Source organism: Nuphar pumila, chromosome 10 (assembly GCF_984573655.1).
Source record: "Nuphar pumila chromosome 10, dmNupPumi1.hap1.1, whole genome shotgun sequence".
Classification (NCBI taxonomy): Eukaryota; Viridiplantae; Streptophyta; class Magnoliopsida; order Nymphaeales; family Nymphaeaceae; genus Nuphar; species Nuphar pumila.
The window spans coordinates 110,446,447-110,463,840 of record NC_143258.1 but is presented as its reverse complement, the minus strand read 5'-3'; the positions used below and the strand labels follow the sequence as shown (position 1 = coordinate 110,463,840).

General features: G+C 34.8%; 1 protein-coding gene across 1 annotated transcript; it reads left to right on the top strand.

Annotated features, from left to right (window-relative positions):
* Positions 1-7,318: 7,318 nt before the first annotated feature.
* Positions 7,319-8,735, top strand: LOC149827892 (glutathione S-transferase U17-like). The gene is made up of 2 exons (XM_090018286.1): positions 7,319-7,706; positions 7,833-8,735. The coding sequence occupies exons 1-2, from the start codon at positions 7,380-7,382 to the stop codon at positions 8,229-8,231; spliced, it is 726 nt and encodes a 241-aa protein (XP_089874412.1). The 5' UTR covers positions 7,319-7,379; the 3' UTR covers positions 8,232-8,735.
* Positions 8,736-17,394: the final 8,659 nt, after the last annotated feature.

Here is a 17,394-nt window from a genome sequence, read left to right as displayed (position 1 = left end):
TCCATAGGTGTGAATGGCACATTCTTGTCACCACCATCTATGTGCGCGCATAAATTGTATGTCTTTTTTGGTGCAATGCCGACTTTATCAACTATTTCAGCAATTACAACATGTGCTTTAGTTACTTTACGATGTGACCTAAACATAGAAGTCATAAATAAAGTTGCTAATTCATGGTTATGATCACTGATTAAAGTATAAACTACATATTTCCCATACGGAAGTCTTCTTAACCCCATTCTCGCTGGACAACCACATCTTGAATCTGGCTTGCTCCTTGTTGGATTTTCACTTGACTTCTTTCAACCTTTCTTAGAACAAACATGTCTTTCTCACCACGACACCCTGTGCATTTTTTGACCAAGAATACCTTCTAACACTGAAGCCAAGTTTTAAGTTATAATCATTATAAAATTTATATGCAGCTTCCTCATTATTAAATTGCATTCCTTCTACGGGAACAGAGTCAAGTGTACTATCATGTACATTCCTAGTGCATGCACCTTTATCAAGTGCACTGTCATGATCGTCTACCTCATTATCGAATTGCATTTCTTCTGCTGGAACATTCAAGCTAAGAGTGAATCCAATGCATGCACCCTTCTTATCATGTGCATCATTAGTGCACATGTTTACTTCTTCATGTGCGTCATTAATACAGATGTTCACTTCTCCATAACTTTCCAATGATTGAGATACATTATCTTCACCGCAACCAATTGATAAGTTCACCATTGTCATAAGCAAGATATCAATTTGCATTAGCCAGCGTATACATTTACTACGATTTATTCAAGATGCATATAACAACGGATACCGATTAGTTAAGCAAGTCAAATAAATGATTGAATAAATCATAGTATAAAAGCAACAATGATTTGTTATTTGCTTATACTATGCATCAAGTTGTTATTTACCATGCCAATAAAAGAAACGATTTAATGTATATGTGTGTTGACGATAGCGATTCACGTGGCAACAATTTAATTATATCTACGATGTTGTGAAGCAATGTCAATAGAAATTGCTAAATGCGCAGCGATATGAATACGCAAATCGCCACCGCAAGGGAAAAATAATATATTTCCGCACACACACATTTTAAAATCATACTACAAATATCTTACAAATCGATACTAGAAAACATATAATATCTTACAAATCAATATACATATTGCATAACATATTACAAATCGATACGACAATTCAGCATAATAGCTTACAAATCAACACTATAAAACATATAATATCTTGCAAATCGATATACATATCACATAATATATTACAAATTAATAAAAAAATTCAACATAATAACTTACAAATCAATATTAACAAACAAAACAATATCTCATAAATCAGTAGTATGTTACTACAACCGTGATTTGCGTTACATTGCATATACTGAGTGAATGAACGATATCGGATGAGGTATAGCTCCTTCCTCACATCTGTAAACAAGCATTTTTGTCAATAGGTCCCAGCGTCTTATAAATATCTTTAATTTTTCAACCGTCAAAAAGATAACATCCACCTGTAATAACAAAACAACGCCTTAGTGGCACTCACGATGACATACGTTCTTCAACAATAGCATGATGACATGGAAAGGTACTCACAATGCCTTAATGGCACTTGTTGGAATGTTTGTGCGTCATTGTTTTTTTCCATACTGCCTAACGAAAACGAAGAAGAAGAGAAGACTGTAATAAGAATGGCCAATAAATGCCCCTATGATGCTCACAAATGATCGAACCAGTCAATCGATTTATAGTTATCTCCACGAGGTAGGAAAGAACCTGAGAATGTTTTGTAACACAAGGCACGAACGAGAATGCGACAATGTGTTGTAACACAAGCTAAAAACCAAGGTGGGAACCTAGATTCGAGACGATGGCAAAGGGTGCTCTGGCGGCAGCAGACGACGATAAAGGGTGCATCGTCAAAGGGAGCTCCTGTTACAGCAGATGGTGTGTCATCAAAGGGTGATCTGCTGGCAGCATAGGAGTTTACTGCTTAGGGCAAAAATAGAATGTTTGAACTTTTTGAAGAGTTAAGATTAGAACTCCCTTTTCTGGACGAAGAATATTTTTGTCCTTTTTTCAAACCATCGTTTCATGGCGATAATGGCGGGAAATGGTACTTAAGTCTTTGCAACCGCACCAGACTCTAATACTAGGTGATGATGACACACACGGGGATACGAGCCCTACATGCTTATATACATGGCGCTTGTTCAGATCCTCAAACACGCACTGTAGCAAACCCTGCATCTTCGGGGGAGAACACACAATACCCTCCCTCATGGGATGGGGCTGTGAAGCAAGAGAAGAAGAGTGAGTGTGCATATGAATCAAGGGTGTCAATGGGTTGGGTTTGACTCGAACCCGACCCATACCGTACCCTATAGGGTCAGGGTTAATTTGGTGATAAACAAGAAGATTCGAGTAGAATTTGGGTCAGACCCAACCCGAGTTTCCATTAAGATCCATAAATTTTCAAAGTAAAAAAGATAACAAAAATATATTATTTTACTGGGTATGGTTCATGGAATTCTTATTGGATCCAAATATGATTTCTCTTATGATGAGTCCGATTAGACCTAGGTCTGGACCAGGTACCATTATCTCAAATCAGCTTTGGGTTTGGTTTTACCTGGATCTGAACCAAACCCGAACCATTGACACCCCTAATAAGGATGACCATCATACAAGAGATAGGCCTTTTCATTTCTCTCCCAAATTTGTTCAGCAAATTGTATATACCCAATTGGCAACGTTCAAAAAATGAGTTTTTTTTTCTTTCATAAAACTCCTAAACATGATATATATAGAAAGAATGTTGCGCAACTACCGGTGGAATCACAGTGGCAGTCCATCGCGACCTTGATGGATGGCAGAACAAAACATGAAAAAAGACGTTAAAACAAACATTTTTTTTTGCATTTTAGACCCTTTAGCAATGGCAAAACCATCGCTAAAGGTTTAAACAGAAAATAAGACCTCTGTGATGAAAATACTGTCACTATAGGCTCCAACAGAAAACTGGGCCTTTAGCGACTATTTTGACCATCACTAAAGGCCCCATTTGTCACTGGGACCTTTAGTTATGGTGAAAATCGTCGTTAAAGGGTCTAAAACGCCAAAAAACATGTTTTTAGTGTCTTTTGCATTTTTTTGGCCGTCTATCAAGGATGCGATGAACGGCCAGCAGAGTCCCGTAGGTAGCTGTTGTGCAGCTACCCCTCTCTCTCTATGTATGTATATCAGTCTATGTTTTGGTTAGAGGGAGAATTGCTACCTAGGCATGACTTTATAAAACTTTGTAAAATTAATGGCTTACAATGTGACAATCCAAGAGCGGTGGCGTTTGAACAATGATGAATTCATATATGAGATCCGATAGAATTGACATGATCCCCGCCTATGATGGTCACGTGTAATGGTTTTTTGTGTGGTGTGTTTTAAAAGAAAATGTGGTTGCATTCAGTCTAATTAAGGGAGGCGGAAAAAGGAAATGTGGGTTAGTAGAGTGACATGCTCACGAGGGATACCTCCAACATCCACATTTTTCCTTTTATTGCTGAGCTAATTTACTACCAAAAGGTTTGGTAGCTTTTAGATTATGATCAATCAACAAGAAAACTTAGTGATTACATGGATATCATGAAATGTTTCTTAGTAATTGAATAATATGAGGGTTGTTGTACAATATATGGAGGTTATTGTTCTTATTTGAAGTTGATCGAGTTATTAGTATTTCTTATCTCTTTACTGGTCAAGTTTAAGTTCTTGTTTTTTTCTCGTTTTTTTGGGAACAAATTATTGTGTTATCTTTGTTTAATTCGAATTTAGAGTTTTTTTATTTGGTCTATCTTGTTTTTGCTGTCTCCTAATGCTTAGAAGGGATGTTAGGGATGCTCTCAAAGATTTCAATGTATATTTTAGCAAAGGTAGCATGCGAAAGTCATCCATAGACACTGAAAAATGAGAATACGAGCAGAAGGCAACCAGACTTGGGTCCTTTGTCATTTTGAAATTTAGATTTTGTCACAAGTGATATGTTTTTTTTTCTTTGCACAGATTTGATAGTCTGCTCCAAACATTTGAACATCGTTCACTGCTGCATTGATTTATGTAAAGTCTTTTGTTGAGTGTCTTATGGTGGAAATGATGGAATACTTAGTGGACTCACAACTATATATTTGTATCTGTGTATTGGCATAACTCTGTGGAGCAATTAATGGCTAGAAAAAAAATGGGTGTGAAGAGAGACATATGTGTATATGTGTACCATATGTCTATATATTAGTGATGACTTAAGCTGTCACTAATGATATTCACTTTTTTTCTTAATGAAACACTTTTAGTGAGAGTCTAAGCCATCACTATTGAATGAAGGGATCTTGTGATGGTTAAAGCTGTTGCTAAAGGTGAGAGCTATTAGCAACGGAAAGTACTGTCACTAAAGCTATACAATAGTGACAGTCAGCTATTGCCGCTAGCTGTTTTAGTGAGAAAAGCTATAGCAACGGTCTGCTTTTGTGGGTTTTAGTGACAGTTTTGATGATCAGTAAATATTAAAATTGTTGTAGTAGCTTAATCCTTCCAGCAACAATCAAGGCCAATGGACATGAGTTTCTCAAGATGCACCGGAGTATAGCTGCATTCTTTGCGAGTCCAAACACAACCAAAATCATCAAAGAAGAAGCTAATTGTAGCATAATCCATCAGGTCGCTAGAAGCCTTTTCTTTAGAAGCTCATATTTAGTTAAAGAGTAAACTAGCTATCAGACTAAATATTTCGGGATACATCCACTCCAAATGGTTTCCTGTTAGGATAATAGAGGACCCAGTAAAAATTGGAAAGAAATATCTGAATGCAATTTCTTTGTTGCTGCAGATGGTGTCAATGGATTGAATATGACCTGATCTGGACCAGAATTGGATCTTATAGGGTCAGGGTTTGGTAACAAAGGAAGGGGTTCCATTAACTACTGAGACGTCGGACCCATGAGGTCTGGTTAACGTATGGGTCTGGGCATGGTTTATGAAATTTCATACCAAACCTGGGGCTTGACCTTATTTTCGTTTAAGATATTTAATTTTTCAATGTAGAAAACATAAAAAATATTAATGTAGCATGCATAAGGCAGGTCTGGTTTATATAATCCTTATCAGACCATGGTGTGATTTTTTATGGAAGATCCGTTTGGACTCAGTATCAGCACTGATCTAAGTTTGGATCCACCCATTTCTGGGAAAGATCCAACGAGTTGACAGCTACTGCTGCAGTAGAAAACCTGATGGGTGATGCCGAGATAATGGATGTCATGATAGCTAAAAGTAAAATATATCATATATCAATAACTTAGGGAAGAAGGCATCAAATGATTCAATTTTTGGGCGATTTCTTGATACAGACTTACTTTTTAGCTGAAATTTCATGTTACAGACCAAATTCTCTGAAATTCTAATATCCAGTTTTAAGTTCTTCTAAATTTTGAGATAATTTTCTTCACATAACAGATGAAAAATATTTTAAAATGTTCTAAAGTTCCTATTGTGTAGCATATAAGATCTAGAAAAAATACATTTAATTAAAGTATTCTGAAATATTTAACTCAAGTTATAAAAATAAAAGGGTATTTTTGATGTTTTAAAATATTTAACTCAGCTAGGTGAAGGTAAATGAGGTTAAAATGTGTCCTTATTGGACCGCTGTAAAAAAATGTATAAAATTGTATCAGAAATTTCAGAAAAAGGTGGCACTGACATTGAATTTCAGATAAATGATAGGCTATATCAGTAAATAACGTTATTTTATGAATTATAGTTGTCCAAACTAGAATTTAGATCCTGTCCAATGTGTTTAAACACTTTAAGTAATTGTGCTGTTGCACCTGATCATCCACCACCTGATTTTAGGCGTCACAGCTGTATCCTAAGATGGTTTGGTGATTAGGTGCAGCAGCACAAAAAAAAGGTCCAATCACGTTGCACCTTATCTTTCCGCTCACAACTATGGGACTCAACACTAGTGCCGCGCAGCTGTTGGTCCACCCACTCGCAAGTTTTCGACTTTTTTGGCCTCGTTAAAATGTTTCCAGAAGGTTCTCACGTCACCCATGAAAGTTGGGCTGGTAAACGAATTGAGTCGGCTTATCACAAACTTGTTCGTGATCAGTTCATATATAGATAAAAAATAAAATGTATTTTTATGTATAATATATATATATATATAGGTATAGAAAATATATATCTGAGATATATAATATAGGAAAAAAAGGTCTGACTCTTTTTACGGAGAAAAAATGATTTTTTAAAAATTGATTATTTTTTTTTCAATTGTAAACCTATGATCTTTTAATCTTATAAAAACCTAACTTGGTGTTGGAATAAGACGAACCAAAAGTAGATTCTCACAAAATCAAGTATCTAGATCACATCCTTATTGTCAGATTTTATAACAAATATAAAACAATCTTTTCAAAGATCGGTAGGCAAAAAAAAGCGTCACACACCTACCTTCTTTTCTCTCTCTCTCTCTCTCTCTCTCTCTCTCTATATATATATATATATATATATAAGTTTTTACAAGAGCGCATCTCATTCAAGAACAAGTTGAGCTTGAGCTTGGTTTGGCCAAACACCAACATGAGCTAAGTCATGTATTCAATTTACTGGTAAAAGTCTGGAATTTCACATGATCTTTGACATGATTTATCGTTGAAGTGAGATTGAGAAAACAGTTTTGATGAGAGTAGCTGCAACTAGGGCTAGTAAACTAACAGATTAGCTCGTGACTCAACTTGTTTCAGATCAGGATCGGTTCATATAGTTGGCAAGCCGATCCATGAGCAACTCATTCAGCTTAAATGAGTCGAGCCCAAACACAAGCAACTTGATAGTGTTCATGTAGATAAATCATATATATATTTTTATAGATAATATATATTTTTATGTAATATATAAAAGAAAGAATGCATAAAATATATATAAAAAGAAGAATGAATAAAAAATATATACATAAAATATAAAGTATTAAGTGTAATTTATAAAAAAGTTATATATATATTTTTAAATATAATATATAAAAATATATATACTATATTTATAAATAACATAAACGGCTGGTCTCATTCAGGGATAATCCGGCAACTACTGCTATCAACCAAACTTTTGGTCACAAAACTTTGCGGTGGAGATCCGTGCTTTATGTGGCCTATGAGAAATTAGGCAGTATTGGAAAACCATCAACAAGACTTTTATTTTTAAACGTCCCAACACAACGTAAAAGTTGTTTCCATGGTGGCTTTATTTAAAGTGGAGGCAGAGGCACCTACACAGTAGAACACTCGAAGCGAGCGAGCCAGAGAGAGGATGGAAAAGGGTGGAGAGGTGAAGCTGATAGGGGCATGGGCAAGCCCATTCGTGCTGCGAGTGAGGATAGCACTCAACCTGAAGCGCATCCATTACGAGAATCTGGAGGAGAGCCTGCCCTTCAGCAAGAGCCAGCTTCTGCTCGACTCCAACCCTGTCCACAAGAAGGTGCCCATTCTGCTTCACAACGGGAAGCCCGTCTGCGAGTCGCTTTTGATCGTGGAATACATAGACGAGGAATGGACATCATCCGGAACTCCCATCCTTCCTCCCGATCCCTACGACCGAGCCATCGCTCGCTTCTGGGCCGCTTACATCGACGAAAAGGTACGCAGTACCCCCAATCTTATCCTACTGTTCCCCGAAAGCGTTTGATCCAAACACATCCTAATAAGAAAACGAGTATGCGGAATTCCCTTCTTACAAATACTTTGTGGTCCTTCTTCTGCACAGTTTTTCCCATCTATGCGTGCAATCATGGCAGTGGAAGGCGAGGAGGAACGGAAGGGTCTGATAGCGCAGCTGTTTGCGGGGATGGATCTGCTGGAGGAAGCCTTTGGGAAGTGTAGCAAGGGTGGTAAATTCTTCGGCGGTGAGACCATCGGTTACTTGGACATAGCGCTAGGGAGTCTTGTGGGTTGGTTGAGGGTGATGGAGCGGGGAGGAGGGATCAAGCTCCTGGACCCCAACAAGACCCCCAAGTTGGAAGTATGGGCTCAGTCCTTCTGTGAGGACGAAGCTGTCAAGGAAGTAATGCCTGAGACCGACAGGTTGTTTGAGTTTGGCAAGGCTGCTCAGGCCTGGATGAGAGCTGCTGCTGTTCCTGTCCCTCTCTCTCCTCCTAATACTTGAGATAGACGAGGCCCTCTGTTCCACTTATCTCCCCATGTCATCCCTCATTTTCATACCTCTCTTAAATCTTACGATGCAAGTTGTTTTAATCGAATCTGGCCTTACAGGTGGTTTCGGCATGGTCGATTTGATAAGAATCGACCCTTGGATCGTATTTTTGGACGAAAAGAATGTGATTTTTTCAAATCACAATTTATTTTTTTGTTTACCATTGATTATTGAATCGCCAAAAAAAAAAAAAAAAACTGCACACAAGATTGATTTTGGCGATTCAATGTCGTTCTTCGTTGGATCGTATCTATACATGGACTCCCATCAATGAAATTGAAAGGAGAGGTATGAAGATAAGGATGACTTTATTTGAAGATAAGTGGAACCGATTTTCTTCCTAGCTGCTTTTGGTCGTGGTTTTCTCAGTTTCTTGGTAGCCTTAGAAACGTTGGTCTAGTTTGTCTGCCATGTGCTGTAAAGTGGACCGGGAATAAATAAACGTTATTTTGATTGCAACCGAGTAAAGATATTACTGGATTTATGGTAGAATTGGTTCTAACCAATGTTGTCAGTATCAGCCTGTATCGGCCAATGCGAATTGTATCGGCAGAAATCGATACAATACTAACCTGAATCGGCTATTCTTTAATAAATGTAAAAATTGTTTAAAATTGTTTTTTTAATATTATTTTAATATTAATTTAATGGCTTTAACACATCATTCTGATTGACAGTAAATATTTTTAATTATTTTTTAGCTGATTCAGAACGATTCACTTGAGAATCAGTATCGACCAATTCACCTGAATTGTTGGCCAAACGATTCAGGGCCGATACTAACAACATTGGTTCTAACATCAGCCTCGCATCTTGCTTACAAATAATGAAAAATACGGAAACCTACAATCAATTAGTCCATGCATAATTGAGTCCAATCTAACAAGTAGGGAATAAGGCCATTAGCGACAGATGTTAGGGCATTTGTCCTTGAACAGGGATCAGGTGCGATGTAATGGCCTACAAGACAAAAGAAGGTGCTGTCTAATTTCTTTGCATTATCCATGTTGCTGGGCTTCACAAACAATGTAAAGAATCCATCAACTTTTGTTAGAACTACAATGTAGCTACGACACATATTAGGCAGCACAGGGCAGCATCACCTTTTTTGTGCAATTACATTGGACTTGGATTTGGTTAAACGGGTCAGACTCAGGTTGGATCTAGGCATTATGGTGTCTTGACTGAATTGGATCTAGTATAACCGGACTCGGAATCAGATGGAGATTAGCCAAACTGAATCCTGATCTGACTTAAAATTAGACATTTATGTATGTTCAGATTCAGATTTTAGCGGGATTCATATTTTTCTTACATTTCAACTAAGATTCAGATGCAAACTTTGATACAAAATCCAGTTCGGATTATTAATGGGACTAGTTTGGTTACTGAATACAATTAACTGGATTCAGATTTGGTCAAATATCTGACCTGAATTGTAACTGTTTACACCCATAATTATATTGAACTTGGTCCCTACTCTTTATCCCCGACCTCACAGTTGTGTTAATAAGATCAACCCTTGATGGTTCATTAAGGGTATTGCTCTAACCGAACTAAGTTTCAGAGGGTCAGCTTGTGCGCAAGTGCTAATGTTGAATAGCTCACTAGAACCAAGTTAGAGAAAGATATAAACAAGAACACGAGCATTATCTTCGACATTGCTCTAACCAAACTAAGTTTTAGATGCTCAGTTTGTGTGCAAGTGCTCACGTTTAATAGCCCAATAAAACTAAGTACGAGAAAGAGACAACCAAATACAAGAACTTTTTCATCAAAATAACTGAAATACAATGAAAACATTTATTTTGAATTTTCGGTTAAAAATCTTCGACGGGTTACAGGTATTTGAACACAGCGTGAGATTGAATTCAAATTCTATTTTGGACTTGAATCTAAGTCCAACTTGTAATTTGGTTCCAACTAAAGAATCTAAATTTGAAACCTAAAAGATATCATGTAGTCCTTAAACCATATTTTAAACCATGCATTAAGCAAGCACAATTGTCTAACTCCAAATTAAAAGTGACAGTCCTTATAACATCCAAATAAAATTGACAGCTAAATCTAAATCAAGTTTTGGGATCTAAAAATGGTAGGTTCCCAGCACTGCCTATCACATCCAGCCATCACTCCAAAAATTACTCATTACCTGAATGATTAAAAATATGTGGTCAAAATCATTAAGACTCAGTAGAAAACTACCAACATTTCATACTTGTAAACATGCAACCTTATTTAGGATTCATATGCACCAATATTCACGGCAGTTTATGCATGCTTTTGATTAGTCTCTACTATATAATCAGTACAAGAATGCAATTATTATGCAATTATACAATTAAGGTAGGCTAATTATGCATGCCTAATTCAATCAATAATGAAATGTATTTATTTAGCATGAATATCAGTCCAATATCTCATTTGAGCATCAACAAATATGCTCACAAAATAAAATACAACCTGACATCAACATATGTTATACTATGCAGTTCAGATCCCTGTTAACCCGATTTTGAAAAACCCACCAAAAATCATTGAAACCGAATTTAACCTAAAAAATTTTACTAGGATTGCCTCATCATTTTAGGAGCACAGTTTAAGAAACTGAATTCCAAAATTTGTTGTAATAAAATAAAAAAATCTAGAATTGAACCCTGCTAAGGAAATATACCAGACAGATCCTGTTAACTGCAAAAATTTATTTTAGTTTGAGAAATTTCTCAATATTTATAGAAAATTTTTTGACAAAATCATTTTTACAGAATCATGTTACCGTTCATCCAAAAAATTTATAATTTATTTTGATCAATTTTTTATTAGGGTTTCAGAACTTTTAAAACCTTTGGTTGGAACAATCCTGCTAACAGGACAGAAAACCTGTACTTTGTTGCAATAGACGTTTCAGACTCAAAATTGAATCAAATAGGATAAAAAAAGATTATAAATTCAAGCTCTGAATGTGTAGAACACTCCAATATTTTTTAAAATTTATTGATCCCATTTTTATAGAAGTATTGATTGGTTTCTGAAACTAGTCGAAAAAAAAATGAGGACAAAATAACCAATATTCAAACTCATGTAGGATCAATTAATCAAGAATAAGAATCATGGTAAAATTCTTACAATCATGAATTTTAATGCTCTAAATATATTTATAACATCATATAACACATCTTTGACCATGTTTATACTAATCTTGCCAAAACATTAACATCCATCATTCAAAAATCACAAAACCTTCATGGAATATCTCAAATACAATTTTACCTATGCAAGAATCATAAAAATCATTAGATAACATGGAATCATGATTTATTTATACAATAACATGTTGTTTAATTATGTTAAACATGTAATAATTTAACATATATGATCAGATCAACTTTTTTTAACACAAAACATCAAATTTTTAAAATGTTCAAAACCTTGCTCAAAATGTTTTTCACATATTTTTAACCAAGATCTATGCAAGAGACATTTACAACATCAAGATCTATGAAAAAACTCTAAAAAACATGCTTCAACATTCATTATATATGTTGAACATGTAACACATGCAATTTTGATATAGTTTAACTTTTAAATTCAGGTTAAAATCAGGTTAAATTTAGGCAAAATTCAAGAGTTTAAGTTGAACTAAGACTCTAGTCGGATTCGTTATGAACCGTAGATCTCGTAGGAGATTCGATTAAGCAATTTTGGATTTTGATTGGTTTAAAAAATGCAATTTCTTGGTTTTCTTGAAATTCTTTAATTTTTTAATTTTTTTAATTTTTTAATTTTGAGTTATTATGAAATTAAGACTCAAGTTATGAAGAAAATTTCAAGAATAATTATAAAATTTAAAATATATAGCTTAAACAAGAGAATAAACAAATTTTTTTCATATATTCATATTATTGATCTTGGATAGAATTAGGTTCGGATCCAAACCTGAGTTGGATCAAGTGTTGTTTTGGATTTGGTATTTGAATATGATTTTTTATTGTGTTATTCAAGTATTAATCCATATTAAGTTAGATCAAACAAAAATTAATCAGATTCTAAAAGTTTTATATCTTTATAAGTCCAAGCAAAAACTTTTTGATGTTCTTTGAGAAAACGGATGAGCCTTTCCTTCTCATCTATATTCAGACTAGTGCCGATCTTGAGGATTTTCAGATTATCTTATGAACCAATATTAATATCTTTTGTTGGATCCTTGATTAAAGAAGACAATTCATCTTGTCTTTAAATTTGAGTGAACTCTGGCAACTCTTGGATAGTTGGATCAAACTCTGTAGGCTCTCCTGACTGCTCCACTATTTTGCTGACTTCTGCTTTTGCCTTTACCTGGTGGATCATTACCGACTTTGAAACAATGGGAGAGAAAGTATTTCGAGAAAGATTTGGATTGATGACGAGCTTCCTTATCGACTTGGGAGACATTTTGAAATACCTTGAAAAAAAAGAGAAACTTTAAGAAAAATTATAAATCATAGAAGCCATCTTGTAAGAGAGATAATAATAAATCACATAGGCAAATAAAGATAAAAGGGATGAACACCATAAATATGAAGAAAATTGATACTTTATTGATAAATAAGAATAAATGTTGACAAATGACTGGGGACTGAAGTGACAAACTAAGAAGAACATAAAAGAAACTGAGACTTCATTGTCCCTACAAAGCGATAAAAGAAGAAGAAACAAGAAAAACATTGGCATTGCAGCTTTCAATTCGTCCCCTTGAAAAAACAGTTCCTTTGTTGGATCTTTTGCGTGTGAATCTCAATCCTACGTTTATTGAATGACAAGCAGGGCTGATAGGTTTCAATCTACCATCTTTGTTCTTCCCCAAGCCTTTAAAAGGCTTATAACCATGTTTTAACAAAAAATCAAATCCCTTCTTGGATTTTGCAAACTAGGAAAAAAAGGGTGATCTTTGAAGATGTTGTAGTTAATACGACCTCCAAGCTTGAAAAAGTGTGGCCCTTGTCATTGAATCACTGCCATAGTGTTTTGCATTGGCTCCTTTAGTTTCATCATTTCAAGGCTTGCACTCAAGTCGATTTCATCACTTTCTCTAATGCTAGGGATGTCAGCTATGAAAGTTGGGCGAGGGATCATCGGTTGTGACAATCTTTTCTCGGAGTCTTTGCCCAAAACAGTAGTAATCATTCCTCCTTTTGACCACTTAATGCATTGATGAAGAGTAGAGGGTACAACATTGGCATTGTAGATCCATGTTTTCCCTTAATCACATTATATTTCATTCAGTTTAGGACAAATTTAATTCAGGTTTAGTTTAAAATAGTTTTTCATATTTAGTTCTTGGTTAGAGTTAAAATATAGTAGTTTAAGTAGCCAATTAGTGTAGAGTGTTATCTTTTCTTTTAATTATTTTAAATACCATAGTACAAATTCTATTTCAATCATTTATTTCTTTTAATAGGTTAGAATATATAATATTTAAAACACATCTTTGTGTTGTTCTATTAGATTAGTCAATGTTTTGCTTTTCTTTTAATTAGTTGTTATTTAATTAATTTGTTTTCTTGAAATTGATAAAATAAGATAGTTGTTTAATTTTAACTAGTCATTGAATAGAGTAGGATTGAATTCTCGTTTGATTAGTTAAATTTCAGTTTGGTTTAATTTCAAAAATTTAATTTAAGTAATTAGATTAATAATAATCATTTTATTCCATTATCATTTTTTGTAGTTAATTAGTTTTAATTTAATTGCTAGTTATCATTTTGTTTATATTTTTTTATTAGCAATTTTAATTTCACATTTTAATTCTTGTTTTCACATTAATTAGATCAGAATTAATTTAGTTTAATTTTTTTAGATTAATTGACATTAGTTTAGCATAATTAGTTTGGTTCAATTATTTAGTTGATTCCCTTTTCTTTACCAATTGACAATTTACTTAGTTTAATTATTATTATTATTATTGTATTTTATGCAGATTAAGGTATTGGTTAGTGTGGTTTTAATTGGATTCACATCACTTAAATTTAGCGCAGATTTTGATGTTTGTTTTGCATAGTTGTTAATTAAACACATAGTGTGAATTCTTATTTCTTTTAATTCATTATTAATTAGTTAGTGGTAGATAGCATAGGTTAGTTTTTATTATTTTTTAGTTTCAGATTTGTTAAAGTTAGTTTTACAATCCATACAGTAGCATAGTTAGTTTATTATTAGGTTGTTATTTAGTTATTTTATCAAATTCTTGAATTAGTAGTTATTCGGTTAGTGTCTTTCATTGTTTTTTTAGTTAAGTTAATTCCATTAGTTAGTAGTCACATTAGTTATATTCTTAATTCTTGAATTCCTTGATTAGTCAGTTAGAGTGTTTCTTGTTTAGTAAATTAAATTTCTTGAATTAGTTAGTTGTTTGGTAGTTTGACTTCTTGAAAGTGAATTTAGTTAGTCTTTATTTCTTTCTTGTTTGTTAGTTAATTAATTAGTTTAGTTTCTTGAATTCAGTTAGCTTGTTTTCTTGCTTTTTTAGTTAGTTTATTTTAATTCATTTCAAGATTACATAGTTTGCTAATTAGTTTGTTATTTAGTTAGTTTAGTTGTTATATGTTAGTTAATTGTTACAAGTTTGTTAGATTAGTATTTCGCTTTTCTTGTTTAGAATATTAGATTTTGGTATAGTTTCTTTGTTTTGTTCTGCTCATTTTGTGTTTTTGTTTTATAGGGAAGCGATTGAACGTGCGATAGGCCCTTAAAAGTACTCCTGAAGAGCTCTTTGAGATCTCCAAAAGGACTCCTTAAAAGACCTTTCAAGCTCTTAGAAGAGCCTTCAGAATAAAATACTAGTAGCTTTTATAAGTCTGCTGGTCAAAGGAGAAGTAATGAAGATTAAAGGGACTAAAACTCAAGCAACTGAAAACCCTATTTTCTTTTCTTTTAGATTAGGTTTATTTAATTCATTAATTTGGTTTTGTAAAAATGTCATTTATTATTCTTTTTGAGGCATCCGCAATAGGGTAACTCATTGTAATAGTTAGTTACTTTTATTGATTTATTTTTAAGACAATAAAGCTTACATTCAGTTCTCTGAGTTTGACCCGAATCCTACCTTAGTGTGAGTCGGTTTTTATTATTTGGTGTCTGACTTTGACAAAACATTTTTATCAAAAATATCTCTTTAAAAATCTATTTTATAAAATTTACACCAATATGTTATATATAATATATATAATAACGGGCTGGACCGAGCCGGGCCAGATGCCCAGTTCAGTCTGAGCCAGGGCCAAACAGGTCCGGCCCATAGCGGCCCTCTAATTTTCAGCAGATCTAGTACTATATATGACAAGCAGATCCAGAACTTCATTATACGATTTGAGTCAGGTCCACGTGGAGAACCAGACCTACTATTCAAAAGTCAGATCTAGTTTTGGATCTAATCTGACCCAATTCATATCAGATCCGTTTGCAACAAGCTTGCAAATGTGAACGTGGATGAACACCTGCATCTTGGTGCAGTTGAACATTTGGTGCATCATGCCAACGCTGGCATTATTTATTTATTATATTATTATTATTGGACAAGCTAAGAGAAGTAATAAATAAGAAACGCCTTGACATAATGTGACTATGCCAATCCAACTACCTAATTAAGAGCCAACAAATTTGACCATGTCAAGATGGCAGTACTGTGGGCCCAGATTTACCAACACAGTCAGGGCTATCAGGAACAGCGTTGTCAGTATTGGTGCGTATCGGCATTGTATCGTCAGAAAATCGATACGATACTGACCTGGATCGGCTATTTTTCATTAAATATAAAAATAACTTAAAATTATTTTTTTAATATTATTTTAATGGCTTTAAATCGTGTTTGTGCTGGTTCGTGAGCTGCAGTCAGAGGCCAAACATTTTTCACTGTTAAATGAGCGGAGCCTAAATGCCTTCTGTTCGGTTCGTTCAGCTTCTTTGTCATCCCTACTTATGAAAATGGGTCCACTGCAGTAATGTCGCACAGCAACCCTGCATTAAATTGGATCCTCTCTACAGCAAACCGTCCATGTCCGTGTAGGGAAATCACGATTCAGCCTGTCCAAATCCATTTAGCTGGAGACAGGTAACGATGGGAATCTGGATCTGAATTCATACCCGATCTTAATCCAAACCTGATAGATAATCCATACCAGTTACACATCTGATTAGTTAGTTGGGTCTTAATTCGGTATTACCTTCCTCGTCCTACTCTGACTCCAAATCTGAAACCGATTAAGCAAGATCAAATTACAATATTGGATTTAGGAATGCCTGAATATGACCGATTTAGTTCCCGTGGGAATGTGGAAGCCATGCTGTCCATCTGAAGACCAATGGTTGTATGTGGTCTCTCTCCAGCAACAAGTATGGATCCCATCATTTAACATAGGATGGGTTCCATCCTACTTTAATCCTAGCTGTTCAATCAACGGCTAGGATTGGTTCACATTTTCACCTGGATGCAGACCAATCCTAGGCATCCAGATGCTTCAGCTGGACGGCTAGGATGGAAGCCATCCTATGTCAAAGTAGGATTGGATCCTTTTTGCCCAGCAGCTACGAATCGGCCGACTCTGTCAATCAATTTGAAAATCGATTCAGGTCCAAAACCGATATAACAACATTGCAATGGATACGCAGCAACGAGGAAGAGAGATGGATGGACGGCTGTCATTTTATACATTTACTTATTTTATTTTGCTCATCATGCTAAACTTTTCAAGTAAGGTGGATGTGTCAGCTCCTCGTCATATCAATCGCAATCCTCATTAAAACTAGCCGTTGAGCGTCTCCATCTCTCTCCACTTATTTGACACCCAAGTTTAATTCAGGATCCTCCAGATACCCGATTCATAATATATTGTATGTGAGAATTTCATTTGCAAAATCCTCTAAACTATGTGAGTTCTATTCGATTAACCTCAATCCCAATTGGGTCCAGATCTGCCTAGGTCCATTTCACATCCTGTTCCTTGAGTGAATTGCATCAAGCAAGCACATTTATCAGCACACTCAAGTGGAATTTAGTTAAGATCAATTTAGGTCCAGCCCATATCAAACAAGTGGAGATCATAACTTAAGTTCAGCTCGCTTCCCAGATCAAACAAAACCT